This window comes from Pezoporus occidentalis, unplaced genomic scaffold (genome assembly GCF_034315485.1).
Source record: "Pezoporus occidentalis ecotype Australia unplaced genomic scaffold, CSIRO_AGI_Poc_V1 ctg5, whole genome shotgun sequence".
NCBI classification, from domain to species: Eukaryota; Metazoa; Chordata; class Aves; order Psittaciformes; family Psittacidae; genus Pezoporus; species Pezoporus occidentalis.
Genome location: NW_026915835.1, coordinates 310,182 through 329,866, shown reverse-complemented (window position 1 = coordinate 329,866; position 19,685 = coordinate 310,182). Strand labels below are relative to the sequence as shown.

General features: G+C 39.0%; 1 protein-coding gene across 8 annotated transcripts in view; it reads right to left on the bottom strand.

The window, feature by feature from the left end:
• The window catches only part of ENOX1 (ecto-NOX disulfide-thiol exchanger 1), a 371,724-nt gene that overhangs the window by 59,507 nt on the left and 292,532 nt on the right, over positions 1–19,685 (bottom strand). For all 8 annotated transcript variants that reach the window (XM_062636831.1, XM_062636830.1, XM_062636823.1 and 5 more), the window contains exons 10-11: positions 7,519–7,625; positions 4,118–4,235 (exon numbers count right to left, since the gene is read on the bottom strand). In XM_062636831.1, coding sequence (XP_062492815.1) covers positions 4,118–4,235; positions 7,519–7,625 — 225 coding nt within the window. The remainder of the gene's footprint in view (positions 1–4,117; positions 4,236–7,518; positions 7,626–19,685) is intronic.

Here is a 19,685-nt window from a genome sequence, read left to right as displayed (position 1 = left end):
GATTTATTATTTGAATGCAGTTCCTAAGATGTTATGTTGCTTCACCACAGGTAACAATGTGGTGGCAAAATCCTCCAGAGGCCCAGTGAGTAGGGTACTGCAATCTGTTGAGCTGGAGAGAGCCCTATACAAAGGCGCTTATCATCCATATGGACGGAAGAGGCAGTGGTTGAATGAAAGGAATCATCCTTGTCTCCATTTGATAGTAGGGAACTGAGATAACACAAATTAACTGATTAGTCCAGGCAGGGGATATACAGAAGAGCTGGGATTTGGCCCACAGATCTGGGATCCCAGTTGAAAGCCTTAAACATGCGACTATCCTTCCTGTGTTCTTCTGCAAGCACTGTGCATTTCCTTCTTTTCCACAGTGCCAGCCACAGTCTCCCATTGAAGTTGGAGTTGCACATCACTGAGAACTGCAAAAGGAAGAGATTAGCCCATCTCTCTTTAAAATAAAATTACAGGTGCCTTCTAGGCATAAACCAAACTCCAGCTCTTTTCTACAACACACAGCTTCACTAATTCTTAAAATTACTTTGGAGGCTTTTACTTGTGGATCCTTACTCCCAGTGCCAGCAGGTGGGAGACAAAGCATCCATAAATCCTGATCATTCTGAAGATTTTTGTATATCCTTTAGACTCCAGCACTGAATCTCTTTTTTTTCCCCCATTGAGCTAATGCTTCAATAGCTGCACCTTGACTTTTAAATGTATTAACTGAGTTGCCAATCATCATCATTATTTTCTCAGCAATCTCTCAGCTTTCAGCAATCCTCTTGTCCCTTTCAAACTCCAAAGCCCATACTGCAGAAAAATCACCGTTTAAAGGCTGATTTTTTTGGGAGGAAAAAAATAAGAAGAACCTAAAAGAATAGCTGATCCCACAGATGTGATTCACTCGGTCTCAGGTCAGCCTTTTGCCAGGTTTTCCAATGATTCAAATCACCTTTAGTCTGTGAAACCAGGGGGATTTCCTATAAAGCAGGCATGTATGATAGTTCAGCCAACTTACTGGATTCCCTGGGGGGATCCTTGGAGGGTCCTTTCAGTGGTTGGAGATGTTTTCCAAAAGAACAAGCAGGTAATGATGCCTTCCTTCTCCTTGCAGATTCAGCTTGCACATGACAGAGTAAGGTACTAACTATGCCTGGGGAGAATGACCTGTAAAACACCTGGAGGAGCAGAAGGTCTTCATGTGGGAGGCAATGCCCCAGCCCTGCAACGCAGACTAGAGTGTGGAAGACAGGTTCAGAAGACTGGAGGTCCCAATTCTCATTCCTGCTGTGCCGCCGAGTTGCTAATATTAGTAAATCAAGCTCATAAACAACCAGGAGAAGAGCAATTGTCAGATGAAATATGATTTGAGTCTAGAATGTAGTGATGCACTTTGCAACAAGTCCCTCTGGAGCTGTTCTGTATTGTTATAAGTAGCAAGCCCGAATCTTGCCAAATAAATGGCTACTAGTAGATTTCTAATATTTCAACTTGATCTCTTGCATGACTTAGTATCTTGCACAACTTGAAGAAAAAATGCAAACTATTCTTAGTAACAGTTTTTTTATCACCTACCCAAATCCCCAGAACTTTCTGCCTATAAGGACCTCAGGTAACTGCAATGTTCCTCTGAAATCTGCAAACCAGCACTTCTGGATAGGCATTCAGGCACTGAAGTCCTTTTGCACAGCAACCTGTTGTACTGTGTTTTCAAATGCTGGACCTGGAATCCACCTTTTTTTTTCAGGATGATGTATAGGTTTCTCTTCAGATATCCTAGAGGAGAGTTTTCATTCTAGGTAGTCTAGCTGTGAGGAAATGTGACACAGCACCATGCTATCTAGATGCTCATTTTCTTGTATTAGCAGTAATGTAACTAAGTGAACTAGTGAAAAATGACCTGACACAGCTATTGAAGCCGGCTGTTCCCTGCTGTAGCTTTGGGGATGGTAACTTCCCAGGAGCCTTGCTCCCACTGTTGAGCAGGACAGGCTGAAAAATAATATCCTCAAGAAAATCACTAAGATTGCAGGACAGGCAGTTCAGAATTCTGGAACAATCCAAATTGATTCATCATGTCTCATTGCTTCAGTCACTTTCAGATTTAGACTTTCAAGCCTTTATGTGTGCACACTGTCCTTGAATTGAAGTGGCACAATATCTTCTTTGTGTTATACAAGCCTTGCCCTTGACAAGGTTGAGCATTTAGACAAATGCTTTAAGAAAAGGGGTTAAAAATAAAGAAAGTGCCAATGTTTTCTTACTGTGCAGAAGTGTTTCTTAGTGAGAATAGATTCTTTAAAAGACATTCTTTGTAGAACACAGGTTACTGTGAATACAAATAGGTACTCCAGTGAGATAAAACAGTGGTTTTGGGATGACATACTCAAAAAGAAAAAAAGAAAAAAAGAAGGCAGCTGACACAAATAGTTTTGGGTTTGTTTTTTGTGTTTTGTTTTTGTTTTTTTTTTTTTTTTTTAAAATGATAAGAGAAGGAAGGAAGAATCACTTCTCTACACATAAAAATGAAAAAATAAACGTCCTTCTCTCACTTCCTTCTCATTTACCAAGGGTTTAAACTCAATAACTTTTCTAGTTTAACTAGAACCAAACATGCTTTCCTATTTCTGATGTTATAAAAAGAGTGGCATAGCTCTGCCCTAAGCATGCATATGTTAAACCTAGCTGAGTCGATAAATACGACAGTTCGAAACATCATTGTTCATCTGATGTGCAGGTTCTGGGTGTTTTGGCCTCTACCTTCCTGTTGTTAATTTTAATGACTTCCCTCCATAAGAGTGGACACAGTCAAGGCAAAATGATTAGATATTCATAAAAATCCCTGACTGCTAGCAGTGCTTTTTTTGCAGCATCCCACTGTCTTAGCTCCAAACATTCTGCTAATGGTGTCTAATTTTCTAATTCAAATCTACACAATGAGCCAAGCAAAATTAAGGCTGCCTTCTACAGGTTTTATTGTGGCATTTTTCTTCCAGTGAAAGTATTAAATCTCCCCTCAAGAAAGATGTCATAGTAAAAATTTCTTTGCTAGAATGACACTCCTTCCTTTGGTCTTTACTTCTGAAGCCATTTGATCTCATACAGCATCTTGTCTCAGGAGAAGCCAAAGAGCTCTTCTTTAGGTAAGCTTGAATCCACATTTTTGTGCCAGCATACAAGGATTTTAAACTATCAAATGCATGAATTTTTTTCCTTTCTTAATATGGTGCCTGTATGCAAAGGAGTAAATAATTATCCTCTTCATCAGGCTCTCAAGTTTCTTTCCACATTAATTCCCTTCTTCTTTACCTCTATAAAGCTCACTGCTGGCCAGCAGTTTCCAGTCATGCTTTGGCTACAGCTTTTGCAAATTTTGTTTCCAAAGATGAATGACTAAACATGTAAACTCTTGTTAGCTGCTCACAACTTTATTAGACAATGACAAGAAATCAAGCAAAGCATTCATCCAGATCATGTTATCAGTCAGTAATTTTGGCAGCTTCAGAGTCACCTCTTTCTGTCCACTCTGGATAGCAGACTATTTGTAGATGGCTGAAAAAATTGCTTTTCTTTACTCATATTGCAAGCCCCCTTGTCCTTTCTCTCATGATAGCCACCTAACAGGTGTTAAATTATTACAGCATGCAGTACCATGTTGTGAACCATGCACCCTTAAAAGATAATTCCACTAAACACACAGTTAATATGGTACGGTGTATTTGGTAGAGAGTTCATACAGTATTATTTATTTGTTTGTTGAAAAGAAAGGTAAGGCTTAGAGAATACTACCAAAACATAACTTCACTTGGCCTCATAATAACACATTGTTACAAGCATAGAAGGAAATACTGCCATGGAAGATTGCAGAGTGCACTAAAGAAACACAGTGCTTCTAGCCAAGGGCAGAATCAGAGAATTTTCATCATTACAGATCATAGCAGGTGACAGACACCTCCTAGTGACAGCCTGCATCATTCAAATAACTAGTTTATGAGGGTTTAAAATAAGACACTGTGTTATATAACCAGCTATTAATGTGTCATTTCTCATATGTAAGAAGTTTTTTGCTTTAAAAAAAATAGTCGCATATAATTGACATTATAATGGGACTTGGCTTTACCTGAATCATCTACTCTCAGCTTTTTACTTGGATTGTCACCACTGTCATCATCGGACATTTCCATCTCCTCTTCCCGGCGGATTCCCATGAGCTGTTCACTGTGAGCATTTCGGAGCTCCTAAAACCCAAAATGACCTTTTGTCAGTATTAACTTCCTTAAAGTCATTATGCATTATTTAGTATCTGGTTTTAATGCTGCTCTGATTTTAATTATACATCATTTATCATTGTAATCATATTTATTTGTATATGAATATTTATAATAACAGTAGCACAGGGAATTCTTCCTGTGAAAGAACAGAGTTTATCAAAGGCAACACTCAGGGAAAACAAGAGAGAAAGTGAATCTCCATGTTGAGTGATCTTTAGTTCGGCTAAACATAGGGGAATGCTTTAATAGCAGGGATGATGCTTAAAACTGTATATAAAACAGACTGATAAAAGAGATTGTCAGCTTGCTTAAGGCATAGATAATTCTTGCTTCTCTCTGCCACTTGGGGTAGGATTCACCCAGTCAAGTATAGTTGTCTCCATTAAACAAAGTCATATTAACTACACCCTAAAAGTGCCTGGGTCTCTCTGCTGATGGTAAAAGCAGCTGAAAGCATCCAGTGCAGACAGAGCACTCTGTATTGCAAGTGCCTAATGCTAGCCAAATGAATCTCACCCTCTGTCCCTATGCCCAGATCTCCTTGGATTTAAAAGAAAAAGCCCCATAATGCTGTGCTGAAAATCTCTGCATCTTGATCCAAAATGAGTGCCAGTGCTGACAGCCTGGTCTCTGGGTGACAGCGTCAAGGGCAGGCAGGCAGGCTGGGACACCCTGCACATGTCACTAGGCAAATGATCAGCAGGCATGCCAGCTTTGTGGGAGTCTAGACGGTCTTTGTTCTGGGTAGAAAAGCCAGCACGGGTGTAGTGGCTGGCTTTTTAATGGCAGCGCTGAGAAGATTGAGAGGACTCTATTTTGCCTAATAATGCTGTCAGGTGTAACATGGGGATGCTGCACTGTGATTAGTGTAGGCCTTGTCCGTCTGCAGACAGCTAATTTTTCTGCCAACAAAGAGCTTAATTCCCAAAGAGGTGGTTTGAAATCTCTGAAACAAGGAAGATTCGTGTGGAAGGAGGAGACAGCACTGAGGAGTCCAACCGCTGTTCCCTGCAATTAACAATAAGCTGTCAGAGAGGGACTGCATAAAAAAAGCAAAGGCGTTTCCCTTGAGCTGTACCCTTGCTTCATCGTCAGACCTCAAATATTCTGATAAATGCATATGTGTCCATTAATCCCAGCAAAGGAAAGGCAGCTAATTAGTGGGTGTTTTACATGACAATAATTTCAAATTAAAAAAGAAGTGATTAAAAAGGTAAATCATCAACCCGTGTCTCATGCAATCAGAGGCACCTTCTTTATTGAAAAAGGCCACCTGCACTTTTTCCTGGAAAGTATACTGCATACATGAGCAGACATCCGCTTACATTTACTCCCTCTTTAGGGGATAAATGTCCTTGATGCATCAATGTCTACATTAACAGCAAAGTCAATAATCTTCCACAGAGAATGGCTGTATGTGTGAATGTTGATTTGGTTTGGGGTTTCTTCAATTCAGAAAAAAAGGAGAAGGTGATCAGTTAATTAAACAAATTAGCAGATAATGTCACAGTTAGAAAACAGGATTTAAATCAAAGATGCAGTTTAGTACATTTCTATCTTATTTCAATCTGAAAACCAGGCATTTCTAAATATATTCTAAAATACACTGGTTTAGTGGGAGCCTTCACATGTTTTTGAATTGTTTTAGTTGCCCTCTTCTTAAAAAAAACAAAGGCAATGACATTTGGAAAAAAAATGAATAGTGAATTAACATTTCTGGAAAACTCAACTCTTACACATTTCAGTTTGTTTGTTAAAAATTTAAAAGCCAGAAAATGAATGACACACCACATCCCTTTACAAAAAGTTAGCTTAAGAAGGGATGGTCTTAACAGAATTAAAAAAATATACTAGCAGATAATATTTTCATGCTTCTCTAGAAGATAAGACAAACATCAATCCCCAACTTCCCAACTTTCAATTGAACAAAGGCTTTATCCACTACTTACATGAAATATTTGTGAGCAAAATGCAAAATACAGTTTGTACCAATAAATTATGCTAACATTTTATTTTAAGTGTCCCATTATTGTGAACTCATTTGGTATTCACCATAATAACACTGATAATAAAGAATTCATTTGGTATTCATGTGGATGTTACAGTTAGTGCCATTGGTATTCAACTGTAATTTAGCATTAGTTAATGGGCACTTAAAATGTTATCCAAATGATTTATATCGCAGCACTTTAGTGTTTCTCAAACTAAGTGTACAACGCTTCTTTTACAAGGGTACTACAAAATAATTAAATAAGTGCACCTTACCTTCTAAAGTTTTTATTCTGAGACAGAGAAAATCATTTAGAGGACTGTGATACTAATAATTAACATACTGTATTACATGAAAATAAACCAAGTGTATGTAAGTTGTTCATATTAAAAAGAAAAAAAATGAAGGAAGAAGAAAGAAAACAAAGACAGCGGTACTTACTTTGTAAAATACAGGCTCATAGCGTATATACTGAATTAAAAACGAAAGCTGGATGACCAAAACACAGGATGAGGTCTAGTGCTTCCTTGCTGCCACTCGCAGCAAGGGGAGTTAGAATCCCATTTCCTCTGCTCATGCTTATGACAGTCACACATGCATGGTCCCACACTGCTAACTGTGTGTGTGATTACATTAATACTGTTTTCTTTGCAAGCATAATACTTATAATCAATACAAGTGATGTATCTACTTTTTAGAAGTTCAGCATAAAACAAATTGGAAGGAGTATGTCATTCTTCTGAACTTAATATGCTTAAGTCATTACTTAGGAAAGAAATTGTCTATTTTATTTTCAGGCAAAGTCATCTTATAATGACCATATAATGGCACAATGAGAAAAAAAAATAAATCAGTACTACAGAATATTTCTTTTAAAAACAGATCACGATGACTCCTAAAATGATACTTTTCAGAAATAATTTTTAATTCTATCCTTAGTTGAAAATATTGTTCCTAATTTCACTACTGCAGTTCATTATTTGAGGTAGTAAACATAATCCTCCAATGATTTACCAAATTTTGCATAAAAAATAAAAGCACATTGCTCTCTGTCTTAGTGCTATTTAATGACTATTATCATAATGAGAGCAATGGTAAAAATTCATACTGTAGATGAGATTGTATAATGGCCAGTTGATTAACAGCTAAAACGGTAGCCATAAATATTGCTGAATACACTATGTCCAGCTACAATCACACTCGTTCTGTGTCAATCCAGCTGTGAGATGATGGGTAGAAAGTAATAATAAAATCACCAACCTCAGAATGCTTTCGCCAAATGTCTATGTTCTTTCGCTGGGCTTTCGAGAAATGGTCCCAAGCTTTTTGTCTGGTAGAAGCGTTGAAAACGGCGACAATCTGCTCAACTTTGGTGAACAAGGAAGTCAAACAAGACAAGCAATTTATGTTGTGATCACTATAGAGAAGCAAAGCAAAGACACTAGGAGTCTATGGATGATGTCATTACTGAAACAACATCATCAATATCCATCCAATGACGTGTCTTTTGTACTTACATTTTATCAATGTTGGAGATGTCTCCCTTCAAGTCTGTCTCCATAACTTTAGTCTATACAACTTCTAACTATGTACCACAAATCACACATGCAGCCTCTCCCCCGTGATGTTGGCTACAGCTCTCTGTGCAGCCACATGCTTTTGCGTGTGTGCCTGTAGGTGTGTGACTACAGATACGACACTTGAGGCATAAACCTGACACATGTTCCCCTGAGGCAGCTGTGTACAGATGTGCAGGCTATACAAACCAAAGCGTGAAAGACAAGCAGGATCTGCTTTGACGGGTGACTAGGTGATAGTGGGAATTTGTCAGCAGATGGGAAGGGCTAAACCACACATTAATGCTGTATCCTATAACTGCATCTGCTGCTTCTCTTTTATGTAATATAAATGGGCTCACCTGTGGTAGATCATTCTGTCCTGTGTCCATGGCCTATGTGTTTTTATGTACATGAACAGTCTCAATTTTTGCATATAAGATGAAGAAGAGATGTGAAATGGGCTTCCCTCATTCAGCTCTAATGAATTTGTTCCGAAGCCAGAAATCAATATTTAGGTCAATTATATAGGACAATTCAGATCCTTAAGTTTTTAGCTACTTATTCATTGTAGTTCAGAACCCTTTATCCCAACACTGTTTTCTTTCTCTTTGCATCAGCTACAAGAAATGTTGAGCTTCCACAGCAGTGGCCTGCCTCAAAATGATTTGACCAAGATGCAAGTTGCCTTGGTCCCAGCACAGTTAACTGAAGGATCACCAAGAAAACCAGATTTTCTACAAATGACTTGGGCTGTCCTCCTGAGTAAAAAACTGTGCTGCTCTATGAAAAATGCTTCAACCCTTTGACAAGATTCTTGGACATTTATCTCTTTAGATTGTTGGGCTGAAACGATGTCCACTGTTTCGTAAAGCTGCAGCTTGTAGCACCTCCCTCCTCTCATTGAGAAATGGTGTCAGGAGTGCTGTAACACCCCCTGATCTAGTCTCTCATCATCAAGTTGATCAAATGCTGCTCTCCCCTCAAGTCATAGATGTAGAGGATCTTACATACATAACAACCTATCTATCTTTCAAAAAATGGTGAGCTCACCTAGTAAGTCAGTTATATATCTTTTATCTCTAGTCCTGAAAGTTTACCTCACTTACTTGAATAGGAGCCCAATCCTATTCTGTTTTTTACCCCTTTTCAGGCTGCTTTCAAATTCAGGAAGATTACAGCATTTTGAGACACATATGGAAGCTTTTCACTGCAATCATCAGGGCTGGTCAATTAACTTCTAAAGCCATAGAAAATAAATGTAATCTTTTAAAATTAATACTTATATATAGTTTATACTAAAGAAGGTTCCTCAAAACTGCTGAGGTCATCAGATCCATTTTTCCATTCATATTTTAATAGCAGATATGATAATTTCAGTCATATCAGAAATATATCAGAACTCGCTTGGAGTGAAGGGTGGTTGTATCAAGGAAGTTATGCTGTGTATATTTATTCAATTAATTTGAAAAGAATAAAAATGTTAAAGCACTCTATTATTCTGTGTATAGAAACTGAGGCTAGAATTTAATTACTATCATTGTGTTGATGACCCAGGTGCTCAGAAAATTTTGCTTAATTAATAATCTGATTTTCGTTTGCAAGTGGAAGTTCAAATAGAAAAGATTCATAAGGATATGAGGAAGGGCTTGTTTTGCCATTTTTCACTAATATGTATTAATAAGATTGTCTCAATTTTTAAAAACATTTGAACTTTCAAGTGTTTAATTTACATTCTGTGAACAGGTGCTAAGATTTATCAAAAGTCATTATCTGATCATTTCAGAAACTCTTCTCAATGGAAACACAAGCTAGGAAGATGTCAAAGAGTTTTCTTGCATAACTGCAGTAGACAAAGTGAGTAGAAAAAGGATCTCCTTCACTTATGTAACTTTCAGAAATGAAAAAAAACTAAAGGGGGTAGGATACTGTGAGTACTCGATGATAAAAGTCAAGACATTTAAATAAACCTTATGAAAGCAGCTAGGAATAATAAGAAAAGGGAAATGCAGAAGAGAATATTAATTTAGTTCATAGCAAAGATCAACATCCCACTACTCTTTTCAGAGAAACTGTCAATGTACGTACAGCAATTTCACAGCAATCTAGGTTATGAAGTGTTGCAAATATCCAGAGGTAACACCCAAAATAAAAGGTCTCTAAGCTTTACAGTAGAGCTAAAAAGCAACCAGTTCCATGGCTAGATAGTACAGGAAAATGAGTCCCTCCCCAGCATCCTTAAAAGGCCCCCTTCAGATGCTGGAAGGCTGCTATGAGGTCTCCACACAGCCTTCTCTTCTCCAGGCTGAACAGCCCCAACTTTCTCAGCCTGTCTTTATACAGGAAGTGCCCCAGTCCCCTGATCATCCTCGTGGCCCTTCTCTGGACTTGTTCCAACAGTTCCATGTCCTTTTTATGTTGAGGACACCAGAACTGCACACAATACTCCAAGTGAGGTCTCACAAGAACAGAGTAGAGGGGCAGGATCACCTCCTTTGACCTGCTGGTCACGCTCCTTTTTATGCAGACCATGGATACAGTTGGCTTTCTGGGCTGCAAGTGCACACTGCAACCGGCGCATATTCTGTTTCTCATCAACCAACACCCCCAGGTCCTTCTCCACAGGGTTGCTCTGAATCTCTTCTCTGCCCAACCTGCAGCTGTGCTGGGGGTTGCTCTGACCCAGGTGCAGGACCTTGCACTTGGCATGGTTAAACTTCATGAGGTTGGCATCAGCCCACCTCACAAGCATGTCAGGGTCCCTCTGGATGGCATTCCTTCCCTCCAGCATATCAACCGAACCACACAGCTTGGCGCCATCAGCAAACTTGCTGAGGGTGCACTCAACCCCACTGTCCATGTCAGTGACAAAGATGTTGAACAAGACCGGCCCCAACACTGATCCCTGAGGGACACCACTCGTTACTGGTCTTCAGCCGGACATTGAGCCATTGACCACAACTCTTTGCGTATGGCCATCCAAAAAGTTCTTTATCCACCGAGTGGTCCATCCATCAAATTGATGTCTCTCCAATATAAACCTGTTCAGCCAGTTCACATTTGTTCATAGGCTAATTCATGTTTCATCAAGATTCATTTTTCTCCCACAGACACCCTGGAAGCCTAAAGCTGGTGTAAGAACTCCTGTGCTCTGTGTAACTGGGAGAAACGACATAAGTACCCGCCTCTGATCAGGATCAAATCTGTGTGAGTAAGTGATCCAGCAGCACACAGCCCATAAGAATGGTAGACTTATCCCTAAGGGGAAGCTTTATATATAAGAGTTTAAATTAGCTCAGAAACTCTCCAGCTCATTTTTAACTCCATATCTAGTTAAGATTTGTCCAAAGAGAGGCTCCAGATTTTGGGCTGATATCTGCAGAATCTGAGTGAAACAGTTGTTCCTGGTCTCACTGCTGACTGTGGCTTTCAGGATATTTCCTGACCTCCAGAAAGACATTTCTAAAATGGCATATAACAGATTATATCTATCTCTCTAAGGCGCCTTGAACCCTAGAATGCACTATACTATCAACTGTGACTGGTAAGTAGAATTATTAAGGAATATGAAATATTCATCGTCAAACATCTGTTGGTAAGTTCTATGCTATATCAAATTTTCATTGACCATATGCAAAGCTGCTTCCTTACTAAATTAGATCTCAAAAACCTGCACTGTTCTGGAAGAGTTTGTACCACATCATTGCTTTTCCTATCAATATAACTTACAGGATGTAAATAACTACAACTTTCCTAATGACTTATTCTGCAGCTGGTAATTTATGTGGCATGTTTCAAAGAAAGGATTACTATCTAATTTTTTTTCTACTGAGTTATAAATAAATAAAAAGACCCAAACAACTAAGCCAAGGGTGACTTGCAAAATGTTTAACAAATGCGGTATAACTACAATACACTTTATTAGGGGTGCTAGCTCATAGTAAAGCATGTTAAAGGAAAGTTTAAACCTCAGTTTCTGCTGCTATAACACATGTTACCAGAATAGGGTATTGTTATTAAGTATAAATGTAAAACCAACCAGAAAAACTAGGAAGAACAACAACAACAAAAATCCCTTAAATGATGCCTGCAGAAGTTGCATACAAGATTGGATTAAAGGGAAAACTAGAATATCTCCAGGGCAAGAGAATATTTGATACAGGATATTTGAAAATGATAATTCCAGGAAAGAACAGAAATAAATGAAAACCAAATTATAGCCTCATCTGTAGATTAAGAGGTAGAGAGAACACTTTTACCCTCCATTACATTTAATGAGTAGGCTATTTTAAATACATGATTGAGTGAAGGCTGAAATTTCTCCTTGGGTTCAGGAGACAAGAAGTACTCAATTTTTCCTTTGCTTATTACATTATCAGCTGCCATCCATACATGATTATTTTTAATTTCTTGTAATAATAAAGAACACCAGCAACCAAATATAATGCCTCACAATACAAAAGACACTAAATAGAAACTGAAACACAATGTATTAAAATAAAATAAAAAAAGTCTTCATTGGCAGGTAAAATAACCAGATTTCATGTAGAATTTCACTCCAAATTCCGTCAATTAGGGATACGGGATGAAAAGGGTTTTGCACTTTATTACTGTAAGTGCAAGAGTAGAATATATGGCAATTTAGCTCAGAAAAATTCTGTGAGAGTGCGACAGTTGACATGCAGGGTAAAAGAAAAGTTCCACCCATAAAATTACAGTGTAAAGGAAACTGTTACAGTAAATGTATAATATGTTTTTCAAATATAGATTCACAGCACAGATAGGATATAGAGTTGGCGTGGTTTGGGTCAGAAGCCTTGCTGCTGAATTCTGACTAAGCTGAAGTCTGCCAATTGATTTGGCTCCAAGCCCAGCAAACCAAGCAATTACAGTAGTCAAGGCTAGATGCTGTAAGTGAATGAATTAGAGTCTCCAGGTCAGTTTTGGGTAGGAAAAAGAATATTTTTGGCAACAGTCCTGGGAGGCATTTGGTGACATACTGAACAGAACCTAGCATTAAGTCCAAGGCTAAAATTGCACATACGCAAATGACATGTGACATCAATAAGAAAAACGGTCGACAGATTGCACAGTAATGAAAGAAAGATATGTGTTTTTTTTTATTAATCTGGGACAAACCCTCAGTGTTTTGGTTATGATACTGTTTATTTTCAGAAAAGAATTTGCCTTTCACACATTAACAACTGAAAACCTGCAGCCTCTTCCTCTTACCCAGCTCACATGACACAGAGGAAGAAACAGATGTGACTGCCATTGACTAACAGAGTAGGAAAACAAAAAAGTTGGAAATGTCACCCTGGACAAGGCTGCAGATATTCCAAGGGATGGGTCCTAAAGTAAAGCATACTTCTGGTCATCAGCTGTGTACGTAAGCAAACACTGTTATAGATTTGTTCAGCGAAGACAGATTTTGACAGCTACACAAAATGGCTCATCTGCCACAAATAAATGGCATCCTTGATTGGGTTTGGTTTTGTAGGAGCTTTGTGTTTGGTTTTGTTTGGCTTTATTTGTTTGTTTTAATCAAAACAAAAAGCAACACAGAATTAAATCCATGGGTATAAAAAAAAATGTGAATGCAACTCCATCAGAGAAGAGAAGGCTAACTGGTCTGCTTGTTGTCTAGGTGGCTGTAGGTTCCTTAAGATGAAATCTTAAGACATAGCATGGTAAAGGAGAAAACTACAAGACTTCTCAATTATATCCCCAAATTCTACCTTTTTGGACAGACCAAGAGAACAGTACCTCCAGTGATTTATCTCCCAAATTGTTTTGCTGTGTAGGAAGTCAGCTTGCAAGACTACCGTTCTTCAACTTGCCCTAAAGCCAACAATGACATCTGTACTAGCAATCAAAACCAGGCAGAGACTATTCTCATTCCCAGAAACCAACTGGCACAACATGCTGAGTGTCCATGCAGCAGCAACCCTTCTCTCTCCCCAAAAAAGATTGTTCTCAAGGAAACTGCTTGGCCTGCACCAAACTCTAAATTGCACCCACACTTTGCGGAGAAATCCTAGCTGGCTCAGAGCACCATCTTTCTTACAGTTGAATAGTATGGACAAACCTGCTCTAGATCAGCTTAATTTAATCCTCTAGAGAAAGTCATCTACTAGCAGTGTCATCTCTTCTGCTCTCATCCTGATGCAGAGGTCTCGGTGTTGCAGAGGCATTACAAGGCTTACCAAAGGAAGAAGGATGTTTTTCTCTTTTATCTGCCATGTCTCACCTACCTGAATACCAGAAAGAATGAAAAACAAGTCTAAGTCCCCTCCCCTAAATTACACTGTATTATTTCTACATTTCCCTTGGACTACGCCTACAGTGTTTGAGACCAGCAGCAGGTGTTGATCTGGTGACCTCCTCTTCCATCTGACTTAGACTGGTCCTAGTCAACATGCTTGTGTGAGTTATTAAGAAGCTGAGTGAATGTCAGTGGTCTCCACCTGAGGGATGCAGATAGAAGTAATTTTTCATAATACAATAAGCAGATTCTTCCACATAGATGAAGGACAACATAAAAAATACTGCAGCACATATCGTAATCCCTGTCTTCTAAAGCCATCAAACTTCAGTGTCAGCAGCTGTTGTTTTCGTTTCCTCTTCTTTGAGCTAAGAAACCCAGTGAAGAAGAGTAAAAGAAGCAGCATTATGGGCATACTGAAAATGCTGCATTTTCAGGATTTATACTGAAAACTGCACAGTAACTTGTCTGAGGTATTTAGATCAAGAATTATTAGCTCTAGAAATGGAAGAATAATCCTTGATAATTTTGAAATAAAAAAAATACACTCTGATTAAAGATAGCCCAGTTTGCCCTGCAAGGGCAGAGCCTGCTAGAAAATCTGTCTACAAAATAAGCTTTGAAAATCTTTTAGGTTATGAAACATGGTTTAATTTACAACAAAGAAACTGGCAGCTTGGTGTAACAGCAAATGCTGGTGCCGTGCCATGTGGCAAATCAGTTGGACTCAACAAGACCACTTCACCTCCATGTCATTTCTCAACAAACAGTAACCTGACATTAGGCCAGCACAACACAGTAGGGCAGGTACAAATGCACAGTACCTTATATTACAGAACAGACTTCACAAACCTTATTTACAACCATAAAAAAAAACCAAACCCACAAAACCCCAAGTGCCACAGAACCCACAGCCCCCAATCCAAAGGAAGAGTAAATGAATGCTACTGTCTTCATCATCTTGACAAGATTGTAAACCATCCTGCATTTAATTAGCTGTTCTCATTGTACTTATGGTTAGGAGGACCTTTACTTCAGTTCTGAGTTTTAAAAATAGCAAATGTAGGAACAACTATTTCTGGTAAGCCTGTCTAAAAAAATGGTCCCCAAGGGAACTCTGAGATGAAGGAGCATCACAAATGTGACTGAACTCTGCCAGGTCTCATTAGTGAGTGGATTGTCTCTAAGTCCAGGGATCTTGCAGATTAGAATGCTTCTAGGACATCAGGAAGGCTGTTTGTTTCGGGTATAATATGGTTTCTTTTGCTAAAGAAAGAGAAGAGGGAGGTGGATGAGGAGGCTTCAACAGCCATAGGCTCTTCTGGTAATCAAAACAAAAAAAATGTCTCACACATCTTTTGTAGGAACATTTACTTCTTCATTTGCTGTCATACCTTATGTTTCCTTGCCTGCCATGACTTGTTTTCATCTCTTTGTTTACTGCCTCCAGTCTTATCTTCCTTCTGTATATTTGTTCCCTCATTCTGTGTGTGTCCACCTTTCCCTCCCACATAGCCTACCCCTTTCAAAAATTCTTTTGCTGCCTTCATAGCATCTCTTGGTTATCATCATGAATGACATCATTTGGGACAAATCCAGTGACTTGACATGGAGCAAGACTAGTGCCTACTGAAGGAAGTAAGTATTTCAATCAGTAATAGTTGCATAGGGCTATTCATTTTCATATTCATAACTTTTTTTCATTCACTTATAACCAGCATAAAGAGTTTTAGATATGTAGGCTGCATGATAAGCACAACCAATTCAGAAAACCTTTTGGGTGAACCCTCCAACTTTCCTTCCTTGCTCTAATGTCTTACTCCCATCCCTTACTGTTCATTTCTATGCAACATTTACAATTCAGTTCTGTGAAGCATCAGGCCCTTACCTCCATCTCTACACAACAAAGCTGCTCAAAATCAAGCAGAGATTTCCATGTGATTCAAGCACATGCTTATTTGCTTTCAACTTTGCTTCATCATCTAGGAAATCTTCAGGATCCATGCAAGTGGTGTGACTTGCCAAAATGGGGCCTTAGACTGGAACCTCTTTGGAGTCAGTGCTTTGATTTTGCTAAAAAACACCATGCATATTTAATGGCCTAAATAAAAAATAAAAATAAAAAAAAAAGTCTTGAAAATAACAGAAGAGCTTCTGTTGAAATTCTGGCCATGCCTAAATCAATACCAAGATTCCTATTGACTTCAGGTGGAGCGAAGGCTACAGACAATGAAAGGAACAAAGAAATTCAAAGAAAATGAAACACAAAGGAATAAGCTATCTGAAACACTACAGGTTGCAACCACAAAGGGTTATGCTACCAGAAAGTGGAAAGGAATTGTAAGAATGCAAGGTGAAATAGAAATGGTGTCTTTCATCTCTATTCTCTGCTACTGCCGCAGCATCCTGGATAGAAATGCTTTTGAGGACATGTGTACATGAGACAGAAAATGGAAGGACGAGTAAAAAAGGATAGAGATACCCGGCTGAGCTTTACCGGACAAATTATTGGTACAGAAGCAAGCAAAGAGCACTGACTAAATGAGTTAATCAAAAGGGACTGGATGGATTGTGGAGGCTATTTTGTATTTTTTTTAGAAATACATCAAGGTAGAAAGTAACAGTGGCAACTAATGACATGAATGATTAATGTTTTTATTTGTATTATAATGGCATTCTATGACACCAACTGAGATCTGGGCTGCACTGTAAAAACACATTATATGACTCAATCTCTTTCACAAAGAGCTTAATGATGACCTAAAAATTGCACATTAAGTAAGCTCATATTTTTGAATTAGTCACTGGCAAACGAAAGAAAGAGTGTAAGCCTGGACAATTAAAGAGCAGGAAAATCCTTTTAAAAGTTTTTATTAATGCAGAGCAATTGAAAGAATTCTCGGAAAGCATGAATGTGTATAACAAGCCTGACTTCTAAGAGAATTTTAACCAGCATGCTTTCAATATCTGTAATGAAACTGGCTCCATTTTTAGTACTAAGAGAATATACTAAAAAGTGGAAGGATTACTGGGAGAAAGGACTTCAGTAAGGATTGTAAAGCAAATCAGATAAGATGGTGATTCTAGTGATCACCATCATAGCAGTGTAAATTCTACCATTTCTAAAGTAAGAGAGCAACTTTTGAAGTGAGCCTGCAATACAAAAAACAGAACTGATCTCAATCCTTTATTGAGGGAAACCCAAAAAGGATTTTATATATTTTTTTCTACCATTTTATATAAAAAAATCAGATCCTATCTGTGAAGGCACTGATAATGTTAAAACACATCTAGTCACATATAGAGATCAGAAACTGAAAATGAACAAACCTGAAGAGACAATTTTATTCAGTTGGTTGAGAATGCATTTCCCTTCACAATTATTTAACTTCCTTTTTCTTTTTTTTTTTTTGGGGGGGTATTTATAGCAAAAACCTATTAGCTATTTGATAAAAAGTCAGTGTACTTTAATACATGACTGAAGTCCTTCAGTAGAAAGGGTGGGAAAACTCAAGGGGAAAATCCTGACCTTCCCAAGGAGGGGGACATGACACACATGGTGTGTCATGACACACAAAGGTCTGCTCCCCAAACCTTTGATTCTTCTTAATGAACAGGCTTACTGAATCAGCTCAAAGGTGCATCTAGTCTCATATCCTGTGTCATGAATAAAAGGGCTAAGGATGCTTAGCAACAAGCTAATCAGGTAAACTGCATAATCTCATAATTCCAGGTCTCTCTGGCTTCAGGAATTCTTGAAAGATTGCTTTGTTTCTACTTTCATCTACACATTTACACACAATACATCAGCATAAGGAAGCAAACTAGATTATTGGCGGCGGAAACATAGTGTCAGGCACCATTTATATTGAGCTGTGGAGTAAAAATTATTTTTTATCTATAGATGGCAAGAGGAGAAGAATACCTACACAATCACTGGAACTGCACTATGTGGTTCAGATCTTGACAGCACTTTCGAAAAACCAAAGCAGGCAACAGCAGGTAGAGTTGTCATAAAATTCTTGCTGGTGGTGCTGTGCACTTGCTTTAGATGGTGCCTTATACTCCAGCTGCTGTGGAGCTACTTCCCACTTTCTCCCTCACCCATATCAGCATAGTACCATAGTGTGCCTATGTGGGAGCTGTTAGATTTAGAGGACAGCATATCACCCTGATCACAGATCCTTGCAAAGCTGGGATACCACTCACATACAGATGGCTTTTCCTCTCCCACCACTATGGCTTTTGTGGCAAATGTCCACCAGTTACATTATGAAAATTGCAGTGCTTTTTCTGACCATCTCAGAAATCAGCCTATTGTCCTAAAAAAACTACAAGGTTTGGGTCCCTGACCACAATTAGAACTGCACCAAGAAAAAGATCCCAATGCTTTCTTTTTAGTTAGTGGAAAAGTCTATTTTACAAATTACAAATACTCCAGCAGTACTAATGAAGACTGCATCCTATCACTTACTGTGTTAAACTTCATAACAGTTCTACTTTTGCTGTTTATTATGATGGCATGACATTTAGTAGCTGAAATGAAAAGAGAAGTTGACCATACATAGTTTGTCCACAAGGTCCTCTTGGAATATCAGGATGGGCTACTGGTATATACTGGCTCTGAATACTGAGTGCTGGGGATTGCTACACTGGATTGCCACTGCCTTACTAGCTGCTAGGCAAATTCCCTAGATGGGGATGTGCCATAGATACAGCTGTTGTCTCTGCCCAGTGTGGTCTTACAGGAAACAGGGAGACAAAAAAAACTTTAATCTCCTGGAGAGACATCTCCCTCTCACTGGCATTCATTCTGAATCAGGTGCCTAAAAGCTGCCTGTCAAACACCCAAAGAAAGGTCAATACCACCTTTCAGAACAGTGGACCTCACCATTTAGAGCACTCTTGAAAGAAAAGAGGCTTAAATTCAGCTCCTTCACTGGTATTCAGGATATTTAAAACATATTTTTATATGTTTATAAACATATAAACACACAAAGAGTTGTGGTCAATGGCTCAATGTCCGGCTGAAGACCAGTAACGAGTGGCGTCCCTCAGAGATTGGTGCTGGGACCGGTCTTGTTCAACATCTTTGTCACTGACATGGACAGTGGGATTGAGTGCACCCTCAGCAAGTTTGCCGATGACACCAAGCTGTGTGGTTCAGTTGATACGCTGGAAGGAAGGAATGCCATCCAGAGGGACCTTGACACGCTTGTGAGGTGGGCTGATGCCAACCTCATGAAGTTTAACCATGCCGAGTGCAAGGTCCTGCACCTGCGTCGGAGCAATCCCAGGCACAGCTACAGGTTGGGCAGAGAAGAGATTCAGAGCAGCCCTGCGGAGAAGGACTTGGGGGTGTTGGTTGATGAGAAAATGAACATGAGCCAGCTGCAGTGTGCGCTTGCAGCCCAGAAAGCCAACCATATCCTGGGCTGCATCAAAAGGAGCATGACCAGCAGGTCGAAGGAGGTGATCCTGCCCCTCTACTCTGCTCTTGTGAGACCTCACTTGGAGTATTGTGTGCAGTTTTGGTGTCCTCAACATAAAAAGGACATGGAGCTGTTGGAACAAGTCCAATGGCACTGGAATGGGGTGCCCAAGGA